At 50.3% G+C, this 16,474-nt stretch overlaps 1 protein-coding gene across 4 annotated transcripts in view; it reads right to left on the reverse strand.

Moving 5' to 3' along the window:
• Window positions 1-16,474, reverse strand: part of PLCG2 (phospholipase C gamma 2) — a 184,308-nt gene that overhangs the window by 24,069 nt on the left and 143,765 nt on the right. For all 4 annotated transcript variants that reach the window (XM_027119166.1, XM_027119165.1, XM_027119168.1 and 1 more), the window contains 8 exons: window positions 16,026-16,226; window positions 15,031-15,150; window positions 10,976-11,156; window positions 9,441-9,512; window positions 6,035-6,144; window positions 3,235-3,331; window positions 1,845-1,911; window positions 38-195 (listed from right to left, as the gene is read on the reverse strand). In XM_027119166.1, the coding sequence (XP_026974967.1) occupies window positions 38-195; window positions 1,845-1,911; window positions 3,235-3,331; window positions 6,035-6,144; window positions 9,441-9,512; window positions 10,976-11,156; window positions 15,031-15,150; window positions 16,026-16,226 (1,006 nt within the window). The remainder of the gene's footprint in view (window positions 1-37; window positions 196-1,844; window positions 1,912-3,234; window positions 3,332-6,034; window positions 6,145-9,440; window positions 9,513-10,975; window positions 11,157-15,030; window positions 15,151-16,025; window positions 16,227-16,474) is intronic.

The raw sequence follows: 16,474 nt of genomic DNA on the forward strand, positions 1-16,474 counted from the left end.
TCGGGCCCACCTGAGCCCAGGTAAGCAAAAGGCTTACCTTGGTGTCGATCTTCCAGGTGATCTCCCGGATGCTCTGGAACCACTCAAACAGCTCCTCCACCTTGTCTGTGGCGAACTCCACCGGAGGGTCACCCTGCTTCTTGGGCTCCAAGATAAAGACGAAAGGCTTCTGGTTCTTCCCCTGTGGGGCCTTTACTTTAGGAAAGGATAACAAAAGGCCTGATCAGCCTGTTAGAAAGCCAAAGAAGACCAGATTTCCACTTCCCCAGGCCACTTCTCTTATGACCCCAACCCAACCATCATTGTCAAAGCGCTGACCGGGACATCTACCTTGTATCGGGTAGCGGTCCACGTCTTAATGTGCAGTTCCTGTCAATGTGACCTTATTTGGAAATGGGGTCTGTGCAGATGTACGGAAGGATCTCAGGATGAGATCATCCCTGCATTTTGGGTAGACCCTAAATCTAGGAACCAGTGTCCTTCATCAGAGAGAGGAGAGGGAATTTGAAGCAGAGACCCAGGGGCGTTAGTTGGCCATTGAAGAGGGAGGCAGAGACTGCAGTGATCAGCTCAAGCCACGGACCGCCAGCAGCCATGAGCAGCTAGGCGTGGAATAGGTCCTCTCTACAGGGAAAGTATTTTCTGGAAAGAGAAAATGAAGGCTACGAGAGGAGAAATTATCGGCCACGTGATATCATCAACGAAGATCTCTGGGCTCGCACGTGCCAGGCACTGCTCTGTATCTTCTTTAAGTCTAATCACAGCTTTTTGGGGTGCTACTCTTGTTCTGCCCATTTCACAGGAGGGGAAACAGAGACTCGTTGAGGCAGAGTAACCCACGGAAGGTCACAGAGCTGGTAGTGGCAAAGCTGGGGCTCAAGTCAGACCTGACTCCAAGCTCCCTCCTCATCACCCTGAGCCACGTGCCTGTGCAAGTTCAGCGCAGGATGATACAAAGGGTGACAGCAGGGAGGGCACGAGCCCCCGGTGCCCCAGACCCAGCTTGTCTCACAACTCGCAGTGGAAGCTCAGGCAGCTTCTGTGGTCACTACAGGGCTTGGTTTTCTCATCTGTTAACTGGAAATGGAACCAAGAATCCTTTGCCCACCTGCCTAGGCTAGTGGGCTGACGGACTACAGGAGGCACGGAGGCCGGCTATGGAAACACGGGCTGCTCAGAGAAGAAAGGCGCTCTGGCTTCTTGTCCAGAAAGTCTCTCCTCACTGCCTTCAGCTCCTTCGTCTGGAAGCTGCTATATGCTCACTTCAAAGGCCCAGGAAGCACCATGCAAATTACACCCCTGCCACCATGGTTGAGGCTGTGGGCTCCCTCCTGCACCAGACTCTGAGGGGGAGGCCAGGTTTCCTGACGCCCAGCTGAGCTGCCAGGAAGCTGCAGCTCTGAGAGGGGAAATGACAGGCCCAGGGTCTCGCAGCAACTGAGAAGCAGAGCTGGGCTAAGAACCAGACACCCCCAACTCTATGCTCCACTGCAGCCCAGACAACGTCTCAGCTCCTCCTAGAAAAGCATGGGAGACCCAGGCAGACCCCTGCAATGAGGACGATGATGTTGGGAATAACAACAGCCACCATTAGTCCAGCACTTAATATATACACACCAGGGTATATAATAACACCAGATTATAGCGCTTTACGGATGTTAACAGCATAGCAATCAAGACGTAAGATGACAGTCATTGACTAGCTTGGCCCAATACTCAGCTTCAGCAACCAAGTCGAAGCTAGAAGGACCCAGGACAGCTGACCCCCTGTCTGGGGCAGTCCTGAGGCCAGGCTGGGGGGAGATTTGGGTGGGAATCTGGGCTGAGACCATGTGTGCACGTACCAACGTTATAGGTGTTGAGATCCAGTATTCCTCTGCAAAGAGACCCTAAGGGATTGTCTTCAATAATCTGTGAAGAAACAAGACATAACTCACGCTCGTCTTAAAGGGAATAATGAAAAGATACCAGTTTCCAAAGTATACCGTTGAGCAGAGGCACTGCCTCTGGAACTGTTTAAAATGCACTTTCATCACAGGCTACGTCCACGGGGAGAGAGCTAAATAACGAAGCATGTTGCTGGTGGGGACCCAGCAGCGAGCAGGTGCTGGCAGGTTCAGCGTTTCATTTTCCAATCTGTAAAAAGGCGCCTTGTGAATTCCAGAGCAGGTTTCGAAGCATTTCCGTGGATCTGGTTTCAGAAACACCCTAGACCCTTTCTTCTGACATTATCAGGAAATGGGACTGGCCCCCTTTCCAAGCCCAGCTCAGGAACCTTCTGTGGCTCCCTGTGTCCTATGGGAGCAACACCTAAGCTCTGCAGTCTCGCCTCAAGGCTTTCCGGGCCCTGCTCAGTCTTCCAGCTCTTCCTCTCGCGCGGCACATTTGAACCATCCCAGGGGTCAGGTGAGGTGGGGAGTTTCCTGGTCTCGGGAAAGCTGGAAGAACTGTGTATCTGCCCATTACATGTACTACCCCACCCCTCCCCCAGGCTAATGCCGACTGTGCGGGTAAAGGGCAATGCGGGATGGACACAGCTGGGGGGGGGGGGGGGGGCGTTCCCGTCCCTGCCTCAGGCCGAACGCAATGAACAAAACTGTGTTTCCACTACCACACCTTTGCTTAGGCTGTACCTCCCACCTGCAGTTCCCTTCTGCTGGTCTCTGGCTGCTGAACTCTAACTTGACTTTTAACACTCAAAGGCCTCTTCCTCCATGCAGCCTTCCTAAAGTGCCCCGGGTCCCTTAGAAGAAAGTCTAAGATTCCAGCCTTGGAGCACTGCTGTCGCACTGAAAGTAGCTGCTCTTCGAGCCTTCTGAGCAAGAGGCAGCGGGGAACAGAACCCAGGTTTGCAATGTCACCAGGAGGGCCTGGACGCACCTTTCCCTTGGGCCGGCCTGCTTACACCAAGCACCTTCTGAATGTCAGCCTGGCCAAGCGAAATGTTTCATTCTCAAGCTGCTTGGCCGTGGCCGTTTTCACTGCGGAGGGAATTCTGCATGTGCGAAGCCTTCCAGCCCAGTGCAGCAGCCTGATTTAAACCTGACTGTCTTGTCACAGTGACCGTCACCCCCAACTCGGGGGACAGTCCCAATTTCCCCGTCACTCTGCTGTCCCTGTTCAGGAGCTCCTTGGGGAACACAGGACAACGCGTACAAAACGTGCAGCTGGCTCAGTGGACCCCCCAGAATAGGATCGGTGGGTCCCGCCCTGTGATGAACGATGGAGACTCACCTGCTTTTCCAGGTCCTCCCCGTCAGCTGTTGAAATGTCTTCAACGTAATTGGACGGGAAGTACTGCTGGATTCTGGTTCCGTAGTCTCCTTTCCACCTATATGGAAACACAGAGGGGATCAGAGGGCCTTGGCCGAGCGATCATCACTGCTCACTAGCTCCCAGCCGATGGGGGAGGGGGAAGGGGGCAAGTGACTGAGTGGCTGGAAGAGGGGGTCGTTATCTGTGACAGCGGAGCCTATCAAAGGGATCCTCTGCTTTTTTTTTTTTTTTTTTTTATCAGCAGTGAGTGCTGGAGGTCATGTCCTCCCCTTACCATGATCCTAGTGTTCGGTCAAAGCCACCAAAAGTCAAAAGTTTCAGTGCTTTAAGTGGACATCAGACGCCATACAAGACGAAAGCTCAGCTCTAGCGGAGGCCCAGCCCCCTTTCAGGGAGGGCCGTGAATTTAGAGACAGGGGTGGGATAAGGAAGGTTCTGGAGCCAGACGGCCTGGAATCAAACCCAGTTCCACCATCAGCTACGAGGTGTCTGTGCCTCAGACCCTCCATCTGTACGTGGGGATCATCCCAGTGCCTCCCTTATTGGGACTATATGAGTTAACATACACTACAAGCTTTGAGTAGCACCTAGTACATATTAAGCGACCAACAGTGTTGGTTCTTGTTACTCAGCTAAAATCGTGCCCCCCACCCCTGACCTTCCCACCTCTGTAGCAACACTAATAACACGAGACATAATCAACTTTTGTACGTGTCTTGATTCAACCAAACTGGCGGCACCTCCAAGATGTGCCCCCAGGTCCGGTGCCTGGACATGCAGGGCTCCTCCTCCAACCCCTCTTGTGGGCCACTTTCTGCAGCCAGGGGGCTCCTTCCAGAATGCACCTCTGACCCCACCATACCAATAGCTCCTGAGGCCTTCAAAATTAAGCCTAGACTGTTCAGCCTGGCGATCAGAGCCTGGAACGCTATAGCCGAAGGGGCTCCTGGACCCCGACTCCTACCTCTCTGTGACTTGAACCTGATATTCATTCCAGACCACCTGTGGCCACCTCCCCCATGTGGCCCTGCCATGCTGTCTAACTTCTATGCCTTGGTCCATGCCCTTTATAGTCAGCTTGCTCCTAACCATTTAAGACTCAGCTGGGGCCTTCCTCTTCCAAGAAGCCTTCCCTGACTGCCACCTCGGCTGAGTGCTGTTCCTCTGTGCTCCTTGGCATCTGTTCCCACAGCCGTCAAACCAGTCCGCGCCTTATATTTAACTTAACAGTTATACATCGGTCTTCCCCTCGACGTGAGACCTTTCTCGGTCTTAATCAAATCTATCCCCGGGGTCGCTTAACAAATGTTTGTTAACCTGAACAAGCAGAGAGGACTGACTGTCCCACGACCTGGTGGAAACACAGAATTGCCAGTTGTGAGCCTCTTTCACACTCTTTTCACCTTCATTTCTCCAGACCCATCTCCAGCAAAGTCTGGCTGTATTCAGGGTGACTGTATGGACCATCTGCCCAGAACTGAATGGTTTATACCTGTGGTCCAGATGTAGTGTCAACACTGCATTCCCTCCACTCTCAAATGCATCCTGGTTTGAACCACAATTATTTGGTCCTCTAGTATGGGAGGATGCAAAAAAATGTGGACTGAGGCAGACATCCCACTAGGTGGCAATACTGTCACCAGGGAGAGAATAAGAAATGAGGGGACCTCAGCTGGACATAAGGTCTACCCTCAGTCCCTCACTAAAGGCACTTACTCCAGTCTCTTAACTCATCTTGAGACAAGATCTCTGGGGATCCAGGTAAGAAGTGGGTTGGAAAGAGGGGGTTCTCCAAATTAAAAAAACAAACAAACAAAAAGAAAGTCTGAACACCTCTGGATCTAGCACATGAGTAAGTAAAAAGTGTGGCCTCTTGAGTCAGACGGCCTGGCTTCAAATCTCAGGCTGCTGTGTGTCCCTGGACAAGTTACTGCACACTTCTCTGTGCCTCAGTGTCCTTGTCTGTAAAATGCAGGTAAGAACAGAACCAACCTTCTAGGATCACTGTGTGCATTAAATGAATTATTTCAAATGAAGTGCTTAAGACGGTGCTTGACAATGCTCCATTCAGGCTGCTGTTCAGATTTCTAAGTCAGGTGCAGCTACCTTGCAGGAGGAAGAGGTGCCAATTCTGTGAGGTGCTTGAGTCTCTGCAAGTGCTCATGGTTATGAACAAGTCCTTATGGCTCTAAAGTAGGAATCATCCCATGAACCCACTTGCCTAGGGACATGGATGGGCAGAGAATTCTTATTCCCAGGTGAAAAAGGCGAAGAGATAACTCAACCGTCAAACACCCAGGTGCCTTTGGCCTAAAAATGTACCTCTTCAGTCCAGGATGGGGCCATCGCATAGGGCACGGGACTAAGCAATAGCACAAGAATTTGAATTTAAAATAATGCACAGGCTTGTGCTGTTTAGTAGCTGGACCTTGGAAAGCTTCATTCACTGCATCTATAAGTGGGGATGATCATAGTCCTAACTCTGCAGGGTTGTAACAAGGATTTGGTTACTGTATGAAAGCAGTCAGCATAGTGCTTGGCACACAGTAAGACCTCAAGAAATAGCAGCTGCTATTATAATTAAAATAATACATAATAAGATATGATAATGATATGATAAAGGACATGAGAATTGTTATTCTTATTTATCCACTTTTCTGAATACAGCATGCATCAGTCACCTTCCTACAGAAAGTACAACAGGTCAAAGCCAGCCCAGAACAGCAGATAAAGGGGTCAGAGCTCCCCTCAGCCTTACCAGCCCCCAGGCTCCTTGGAGACATTGTGGATGAGGGCGCCACGGCAGAAGCTCAGCTCATCGTTTTGTTTGGCTTTGTAGTCATACAGAGCTTTCACGGTTCTCTGAGGCTTTCAGGGAAAACAAGAGGGTAAAGGTCAGGCCAGGCAACAAGAGCAGAAGGAGGCGGCTGCATTTTCTGGCACATTTGGTTCCTCTCAAAAGAGAGGGAGGCTTTAGTCCAAGGTTACCGCGCCATCTGCTGGTGAAGGGCTGTCATTGCGAGGGAGCCACGGCCCCCAGGACGTATACCAGGGAGTGGGGATGGGGACTGGCCTAAGTCAGAGCCTAGGGCACCTCAGAGTGAGCCAGTATTGCTCGATTTCCTCAACAAGGAAAGCACATGCTTTTCACATTAAGCCACAACCTCCTCCTCTGAAGTCCTCAGTGCCTGTGCTCCCGGAAGTCCATCCTCCCGGAAGTTCAAGCTCAACACCGTTTCTGGACATCCCCAAGTCTCACCAGCATTTTCACCTAGGCCAGTGATCCCCTAACTAGGCTCCTGAAGGATGCTGACATTTTGCAAGAGTAACTGAGGTGCTCCTCCGTGAAATTCACCAAAAGGAGGTCTCTGCACTGGCAGAAACAAGACAGAACTTAGGACAAAATTTCTCTTCAGTGAACCTGCTTTAATGCCGGCTGCTTGGCAAGCATAAATCAATGACAAAATGAACACCCACACACACAGCAAGCAAACACTAACAGGAAAACCTCAGAAACAACCAGCCTGTTTAGATCCGCAGCCGCCCCTCCCCCAACCCAAGGAAATGGGGATGGGGGTTTTATAAGGAATCCATAAAACTGCTCCTCAGAGCATGGGCCATGGAGTCAGACACGTGGGTTAAAATCCTTGGTGTGCCCCTTCCTTACCAGCTCTATAATCTTGAGGCGCTCTCAGCCTCAGTTTCCCCATCTGTGAAACAGGAATTAAAACTTTACATACTTCACAGGGTCACTGAGACTATTAAATGAGATAATGCACGAAAGGATAAAAATGACAAGAGCTAGCATTTCTTAGTCAAAGCCCTGTTCTAGGCCTTTTATCTATAGTATCTCCTTAATCCTCACAACAACCCTCACAGGTAGGTAAGCAGTAGGAGTATATCCTGTTTTACAGATGAGGAAGTAGAGGTACACAGAGGTACACAAAGAAGTATCCTTGCCCAAAGTCAACCAACTGGTAAGTGACTGAGCAGAGAAAGAACCCATTAATAGGAGTTACTGCCATAGTTCGTGATGTTCCATAAGAAGCAATGTGGGTTTTATGAACTTTGCCATAGGAACCTCCCACCAGAGCTTTCGCCCTTGACTCGCCCACCTGCAAACAGTGCAGGCTCTACCTGTGCATCCTGCTTCCAGGGCAGACTTAAGGACCAGAGCCACATCTGACCCCATGAAATCCTACAGGTCAGTGCCAGACTCCAAGGCCACAAGGAAGGTATAGCCAGTGGCGGGGGCAGGGGGGCCATATAACGGCTTCCAAAGGAGCAAGTCTCCAGCCTGACAGATGGCAGGAGAGGTCCTCATGTCAGGTCCCTCATGAACTAGAGAAATGAACCACCACTGGATGACCAAGCGGGCATGTGGCACAGCAAACTGGCTAAGAGTGCACTCCTGGGAGCACCCAAATCCCAGCTCCACACCTTCCTCAGCAATTATTCAACCTCTGTGTACCTCAGTTTCCTCATCTGTACAACGGGCACAAAAATGGTACCTAATGCCTGGGGCTGTTATGAGGAATAATGAGCCATCGTGTGCTTAGAACAGTGCTCGCTATGTGGTCATCAGTGTGTGTCAGCTGTTATTACTGATCTAATCACTCCAGTTCTAAGAGCTCATGTAAAGGACATAAAGCAAAAGATACAAAGCCTCACAGGCGAGCAAGTTCAGTTTAGTGTTAATGAGAAGAGCACAGCCTAGAAACAACCCAAATGGCCACTGATGGGGACACAGCCAAATGGGCACAGTCACCCAGAATATTCTACAGCATAAAACACACTCTTTTCAAGTTAAAATTCCAGTCCATGTACTTCATCTAAATTGCTTGTTTTCCCAGGTTAAACAAAAATGGTCATTAAGTAGCTTAGCAGTGGAGAAACTCAACCTGTGGCCAAGCAGCAGGTGTACAAAGCAGAATAAAAATGGCAGGTGCTGGTGGTGGTGACGCTAAAATACACCTCCACGCGGACAAAGACGAGAAGGGACGGAACCCCCAGAGACGCAGACAGCTACTGCACTGGGATGGTGAGACCAGGGCTGGTTCTTTTTCTTGCTTTCAAAGTGTTTTCTTTAATTGTTACATCATTTTTTCAGTCACAGTAATAATAATTTTATTTTGAAGCACTCACCATGGTCTGGCAGCTTGCGATCAAATTCTGCATACAACCATGTCTTACTTGGCTCACTGAGTGTAGGAAGACTTTCTCTACAACTTGGTTTAGTTGCCAGGATTTTATAATGGGAAGATTTCACCTCAAACATCCAGATTACTGGCTTGTCTCGAGAAATCAGGAGACCCAGCCTGATCTCTGGAAAGGCAGCCATCGACTCCTAACGGGGGGCGGCTGCCCTTGAGACGGGCTCTGTGTCCCCAGTTTACCGTGGCCTCCACCAAACCCTGACACCTGGCTGACATGAGGCCATGTCGTTCTCATGACCAAAGCATCTGTCACTTCTAATAAAAGTTTTTGCTATTTAGCCAAGTCCCCTAATGCCTTTCACACCCAGTTCCATGCACCCACAACTTTTCAAGACTTCACTTCTTGCTGAAAGGGATTTGCATTGGCCAAGGATTATAAGTTTAAACAACTTTCTCTCTGGATTTCTACAGAGCCCACCAGCAGGGCCCCTTCCTAAGTGAGAACTGTACACTAATCGTGTACCAGACAGCCCCCCAAACAGAAAATTCGCCGCAGGCTCAAACTGAATTTGAGATGAAACCAGGAGCTGCAGGCTAACAGTAAAAATCCAGGCCCACCTGCATGAAATTACAGAGCAGCTGGGGTGGGAATGTAAGATACCGTTTGCACTGCAAAGAGGTCACTGAACCAAATGAATTTATGAACACCACAGGCTCAGTCACTTAGCAAGAAACATGTGAAAGACTTTTAATTAGAAGCTGTGTGGCCCAAAGGTGGTTCATCAAACTTCAGAATTTTAGCAAAACACAGTCGCGTTTGGATGGAATTCTATTAACCTATTCCCTGAAACTAGATGTCGTATTGTCAATCATCAGTTTCTTCTCAAAAAAACATTTTGGGGGGCCAAGTTTTCCAAAATGCTCCCTTACCCTCTTTTAACTTGGGGGTGGGCCCCATGTCAATCTAGTGACTAAGGAATAGCGTGAATTGGAAGTTTGGCACCGTACCATGGAAGGACTGATTTCACTGGGATCCACATACATCCTGCTGACGTCATAGAGGGAGTTTATATCTCTTTCCTGAAAAAGAAGAGAGAAAAATAAATGGAGCTATCCAAGCTCCCGGGACAGCCCTTCCTTAGAACAAGGATGCTACGCACCTTTGTGGTTTCCTGCTCTCTAGGAGAAGAGCTGAAACCTCACAGTTTACTCACCTTGCAGGTGGAGACAGTAAAAAGCTATTAAGAAGTTCCCCAAAACTTGGAAATTTTACCCCAAAATGAGAGCGGCCCCCATGTGGGCCTACACTGTGCCAGGCACTGTGCTCCTACGTAAGAAAAAAACACACACCCTGAGATCCAGTGGTGTGCTGGAGCGAGCTCACCGCTCTTCCTGACCGCCACTCAACGTCACCAGCTTGACGCTGGCCACCGTGGGAGTATTTACACCACAGAAATTGGCAGATGCCACAAACCAGGGCTTTGTTTCACAGAGAGGTGGGTAAACCTCCACCAGCACACACTGAAGATCCCTCCTGCCCTTCCTCTGCCTCTCTCACTGGCCTTTAGCCCCACCAGCCACATTCCCGTCTCGTGCACCCCTGCTCCCCCACCCCCGGAACTGGCCTCTGCACAGCTTCCCGGCCAGTCTGCTCCCTGGGCTCCCTTGTCACCCTCTGCAGGAGGCCTGCTCCCACCTCTGTGGCCCCAGTCTAACGAAGTGCCCCATCCCTTAGCACACCATCCTGTTTTCTCTTCTTCGTTGTAACTCACCCTGCCCGGTGCGTGTGTGTCACCCAGCTCCCTTTTCTAGAGCCCAAATTTCCCAGCGGCCGATGGTGTTCCACCATACTCCCAGTATCTAGAACAGTTCCTGGCACATGGTTGGTGCACAGTAAATCTCTTTTCAATAAGTTAATGACTCTATCTGATAGGAACTGAGACATGGTAATCAGATCGGCTGTCTTCTCTGCTCAGAACCCTCCCAACGGCTCAGAATAAAAGCCCGTGTCTCACAGTGGCCCTGCACCACGCAGTTCTATCCTTATTTAGTTCTGCCCCCGCCCTGGCTCACTCACCAGCCACAGCAGCTTCCTTTCTGTGCCTTCAGGCACGCTCTCACCCCAGGACCTTTGCACTGGCTGTTCTTTCTTCTTCCTCATAGCTGCAGGCTCCCTCCTCCACCTCCTGTGTCTGCCCACGTGTCTCCTTGTCAGCGAGATCTTCCCGGGCACCCTTGAGAAGTGCAGCCCCTTCCCCATCGCTCTATCCACTTATCCACCTGCTCAGTGTGTTTTTCTCCGTAGCACTTATCACCCACCAGCTGATACATGCTCTGTATATTTTTTTAAATTTCATTTGTTGTCTGTCTCCCCTACACTAGACTGTAAGAGCCCAAGGGCAGGGTCTTTGTCCACGCTGTTGGACGTAGAGCCGTGTGGGACACACGTAAGTGCTCAAGAAAGGTTTGCTGAATGAACAAACGGATGAATCGTAACCTCAGACAAGATATTCCACCCAATCTCGAGTGAGTCAACCACCTACCATATTGTAACGCTCCAGGAGCTCGGGGGTCACGGGGTAGCGCAGTTTCATCTTCCGGTAGAGTGCGTGCTTCTCGTAGTAGCTGACCAGCTCCACGAGACTCTCGAAGTAGGCGGAGGTGCCCAGCACGAAGTGCCGGCCGTCCCGGTTGATGCGACAGTGCTTCACCTTGCCCCTGGCCCTGGGGGGAGACCACATGGTGCTGACATCCTGGCAGCCAGATGGTGGCCATATAAGCCCACCAATTAGAAACAACCTAGTCATCCAACCTAGGGGACCAAATAAATGAAGAGCACACAGCCCTCCCATGGAATACAATGATGTAGGTCTTTGCAAAACAGATACAGAAGAACCGGTACCTCAGAAGAAACACTTCAGAGTGACTCAACAGCTATAGCTCCTCTGGCCCTTCCTTTCCTCCCCAACTATAGGACTTGACTACAGAACACCCCAGCGTCCAGATCAGGGCCAGAAAACTATGGCCCACAGATTAAATCCACCCCCCTCTCCTGTTTTTGTAAATAAAGTTTTATTGACGCACAGCCATGTTCATCTGTTTTACTGCCTGTGGCTGCTTTCACTCTGCAACGGCAGAGCTGAGCAGTTGCAACAGAGACCAACTGGCCTGCAAGGCCTAAAATATTTATCCTTTGATCCTTTATAGAAAACATTAGCCCATCTCTACTGGAGAACTCTGGGACTTGATGCCCCAATCCTTAAATCTTATCTTTAGTGATCCAACTAGTGCACAAATGGAATTTTTTTTTCCAAAAGGGGAAACAAATCTTTTATTTCCTCACCTATTTGAAACAAGAGGCAGAAAAAAATCCAAAAGAAAATAGAATCCTCAGTCTTACTAGCTTTTATCAGCAAGAATAGAAATATCTGTGACAGTAAGTTTGACCCTAACTTTACAGCCAAGAGCACTTGAAAACTGCAACAGAAATAGTTACTATGCTCAAACTACTTCTCTTAGAAATTTTGCACCTTAACAGACATTTTTTACTGTTTTAAAAAATACATCCCGTTAAGCCATTTCTTCCAAAACTCCTATTTTAAAAAAAAATGCTAGGAGACTACTTCTTCAGTAGCTTACGTGCAATGATATTTTATTAAATATTTATTTTAAAAAAGAAAAGAAATACTGCTGAGTAAATAAAACAAGTTGCAGAATGAAGCTATAGTATGATCCTATTTGTATTTTTTTAACGGAACAAAATACCACTAACAGAATGGCGCTATATATTTCCCACAGGTACATACATATGTGTGTTGTAAAAAAAAAATTTTTTTTGAGTCTTGATGGAGACGCGAGTTACAAAACTATGCTTTCTACCAAAACAAAGATTGAGATGGCAAAGACCATAGGTGGCTTTAGCTTTCACTGCAGTATCTTAATTTTTTATAAGGCTAACAGACTTACGTAGTGAAAAATTAATTTTAAAACTTTATACAAAAGCTCCGCAGGGCGGGGAGGCTCTGGGGTACCGAGGTTAAGAGCATCAGTCAGGTTCTGGCTCCTGCCCCAGGTAACCTCCCTGAGCCTCAGTTTCTTCATCCACAGATCTGGGGATGCACAGCTTCTGTCTCAAGGTAAGTGTCAGGACTGCTGTCTGTTAGGTAACCCAGGGTAAGCCCCTTGCAAGGTGTCTGGCACCCAGAAGAAACTAAAGAAATGGATGGTTGGGAAAATATACACAGGCAAGCCAAAACTTCCCTGGGAGACAGAACAATCGAAAGGGGAGAACAGGGCTGGAGTATGAGCCTCCCGGAGTGTGTTGCTATGAGCCAGTGAACACTGACGCCTGAGGGCTTAGCTTCGCGATGAAGCCCCTCATCCCATGGAGGGGCGCCTCCCACCACTCACACCCAGAAAACAACCTTGTCTCTTTGCATGGATTTGAAAGCAGACACTTCCCTCCTGTGGAAATCCATACAGAAGGTTAGTATATGTTCCCAGGGCCTAGAACGGGGCCTGGTACAGAAGAAGTACCCCCACAGATATATGGGGGGAGGGAGGAAGGAAGAAGGGGAGTCACTTGTAAGTCCTGTGATGACACCTCTCATCCCCACCAGACCACTGGCCTCATGAGAGCAAGGGCTGGGCTGTTTTTATCACTCCTGAATTTCTAGACCTGACCCAGAGCAGGGGCTTATCAAACATTTATAGATTTCTGAAAAAGAAAACCTCCAGCTCTCAGGGTGCCTCCAATCTCATGGGGAGGACAGATGTGCAAGCAGAACACGGTGGATGTATATAAGCTGAGTATCAACCTGGGAGCCCGCCGCTTCATCCATGCCTTTCCAGTGACCCCAACCTCATCGCCAGCTTGAAGGTGCCCAATCAGAATCAAGTTACCGGGCTCAAGCAGGGGCCAGTGGGAGTACCTCACAAGACTCATCCTCTCTGTGGACGCTGTCCTGGCACCTCAAGGTCAAGCGAGAACAGAGCCAATGGAGCATAACACCGAGATGCTCAGAGCTAGTCTCCTGAGGGTCACAGACGAGGCTTGTATCCGAGTGTGTTGGAGGCCAGTTTCACCTCTTGGGCATCTCAGCCTGTAGCCACTAAATCCCCACCTTTTTTCTTTCAGCCACAGAGTTTGGTTTCTGTCCCTTGCACCCAGAAGCACCCCGACTGACGACAGACTATAGCACAATGCGACCCCCAACATCCAGCCCAGTGCCTGGTACAGCACAGATTCAATTAAACACATTCAACTCCCATCCAGGGGTAGCAGGCACCGTAAAGAGTTGTGGGGAAAAGAGCAAAGAGACCCCTCTGTTGGCGGCACAAAGCACAAAAGAGCCACGCTGGATGGAGCTGGCACACAGTAGGTCCTCAATAAATAGCAGTGATAATGACCATCACCACCCCCAAGAAGGCATCTCAGGGCTAATGGGGGGATGGGGGGCAGACTGGAACAGTAGCCAAGGGGGATGGGTGAGGGCAACAGGAAAGGGAGGACAGGAGCAGGCTGGCACACCAGGGCCCCGACTGTGCAGCCGGTAACCACCTTCACCACGGGGAACCGTGGGCCCAGAGCTTCCAACTCCTTCCATTTTTCATAAGAAGCAATCTGAATTTCCAGGTAAAACTTCTCTGTTTTTAACATCACCGTGCAGGCTGAGCAAAACACCCAGAGGCCCAATTTGGCCCACAAGCCTCTTGCTTAGACCTCACAGTAAAGCACGCAGGCTCTGGAGGAGGACAGGCCTGAGTCTGAAACCCTGACTCAGCCTAGGGTGAGGCTGTGTGGCTTTAGACAGGTCAATTAACCTCTCTGCGCCTCCATTTCCTTACTTGTAATAACTGGATCTACCCCTCATGGGCTACAGTGATGGCCTCGAACAGGTGAGGCCTTGAAGGCGGCCCAGTGTCCCAAACATCAGTTAGGAACTCAATATCTGGTAGCCAGCATTCTATTACCATCATCAAGAATACACAGGGAAACCCTGAAAATGGGGAGACGGAGGGAAAGTATGACGAACTGGGTCTGAACCTCCCTCACATTGCTTTTGGTAGAAATTGGAGGAATTGGGCATCTTGGGGTAGAATTAACGTAGAGAACCACAGTCCTAGAAATGGTTGGTCCATACAACCACTGGCAGTGGGGTGTCAACTGTGGATGGGAGGAAACAACATCTACAACATCACCCATCTGGGTTGCCAGGGCTGCCTGGGTTCGAATTCCAGCTCCACCACTCACAGACTGCATGTTTCAAGCAGGTTATTTAATCTCCCTGTGCCTCAGTTTCCCCCTCTGAAAAGTAGGGATCACGGTCATGCTGATCCCACAGTCGTTGGAAGATGAGATGAATTAATATAAAACACAGTGCTCCTGAGAATACAGACCAGCGCCCAGCACACTGAAAGCACACGTCAGTATAGTCTGCTCTCGCTCTTTACTATCGCCATCGTCGTGGTTGGCAGACACCCTGGGCGGAGGACACAGAGCTCAGCCTCCACCTGCAGTTCCCCCTTTGTTCTCCACACCTGCCCTTCCCAAGCCGTCTCTGCAGAGCACACAGGGGGCTCCAGCCCGTGCACCTACCTGAAGGTGATGGCGTAGGAGTCAGAACCTTCCCGCTTCCGGATCAGGAAGGCCCCATCCCGGGGAACCCTCATCAGCATGTCTTCCGCTTCTCCACGGCTCAGCCCGTCATAGTACCACCTGCAGCACAGGGCCGGGAAAATGGCCAAGGGAGAGGCCGCTGAGACTGGCAGCAGAGGAGGAAACGGTGGGTTCCCGGGATGCCTGAGACACGGCCCTGGAACCCACCACGGAAATTACACAGTGGGCCTCCGCATCCGAAATCACCTCTGAAGACAGAAGTTTTTAAAAAGATCACCCAGACACAGTTTGGGTGAAGCGTTCATGCAGTGGGTCTGCTTGGAGCATAAGCGAATAAATCAACTTACATCTTTACCCACCCCGACCCCCCACCCCCGACCCAAGCATCAGAGGGCGGCACAGTCACCACAGTGTCTCAGAACAGCAGAGGCAGAAAAGATAGGGAATAGGGTTTTTAGGTTGTTTTTAAAGATGTGAAATAGCAAATTTTACGGCAATCCATCTGAATATGGACAAGAAAAGTAAAAAATAAAGGTGTCATAGCTACATGGCCTCCTGTGAAATGTGCATTTGAGCAGCCTTCTGCTTAAAAATTACTCTTTGCTTTTCACAACTAGTCAACCCTTTGCAAGGCCTAACTGATACTCACTTGACAATTATTTTTTCGCTTTCAGACCAAAAGGAACGAGCTTGGACAGAAAACAGTAACACCAGGCCAAAATTATCTCTGAAAATCAACGCTCAAGACCTCAGGACCAGGAAGATAAAGGAGAAGAAAGGAAAGGAGAGGGAGAGGGAGAGGAGAGAGAAACAGGCCATAGGTAACTGGACAGCGGCCGCCCTGGGGAACTGCAAGAGACCCCGGTGGGCCCGGGTGAGGCGCCCCGTGGGAATCTGGGCCCCAGCACACCCTCCAGGCTGGTGTTTCTGATCCGTGAACGCAGTCGCGCCCCCAGAGCACAGGGCACACGTACGGCTTCGACTCGTGCGGGCTGGGGTTGGGAACTGGGTCGGTGAGCCGGAGCTCGAACTCGGCACAGCGCAGGTGCGTCTCGCTGTAGTGCTGGATGAGGGCATAGATGCTGGTGAACATGAGGTTGTCAGTCAGGTAATACTTCAGGGTCCCGCCCTCCATGGTGGAGCGGATCCGGCAGTGCTGGACGCGGCCCGACCGCCTGCCGGGAGAGGGACCACGTCAGAGCCCAGGCCCGGCCGGCTGGCCCTTCCCGCAGCCGGTACGGCAGAGAGCACAGGGTGGGCCACAGCTGCAGCCGGGGCCCCCAGGAGTGGACGCTACGTGCGGCCACACAAGCCTCCGTCTGCTCTTAGCACCGGCCCAGCGCTTTCACACAAGTTGATCCTTGGGGCTGGATTCCAGACCATTCTACCTACTTCCTCTACCCGCCGTCCCCTTTTACCTACG

The sequence above is a fragment of the Aethalodelphis obliquidens genome, unplaced genomic scaffold (assembly GCF_003676395.1).
Source record: "Aethalodelphis obliquidens isolate GAN/ISIS:26980383/991018 unplaced genomic scaffold, ASM367639v1 scaffold20, whole genome shotgun sequence".
NCBI lineage: Eukaryota > Metazoa > Chordata > Mammalia > Artiodactyla > Delphinidae > Aethalodelphis > Aethalodelphis obliquidens.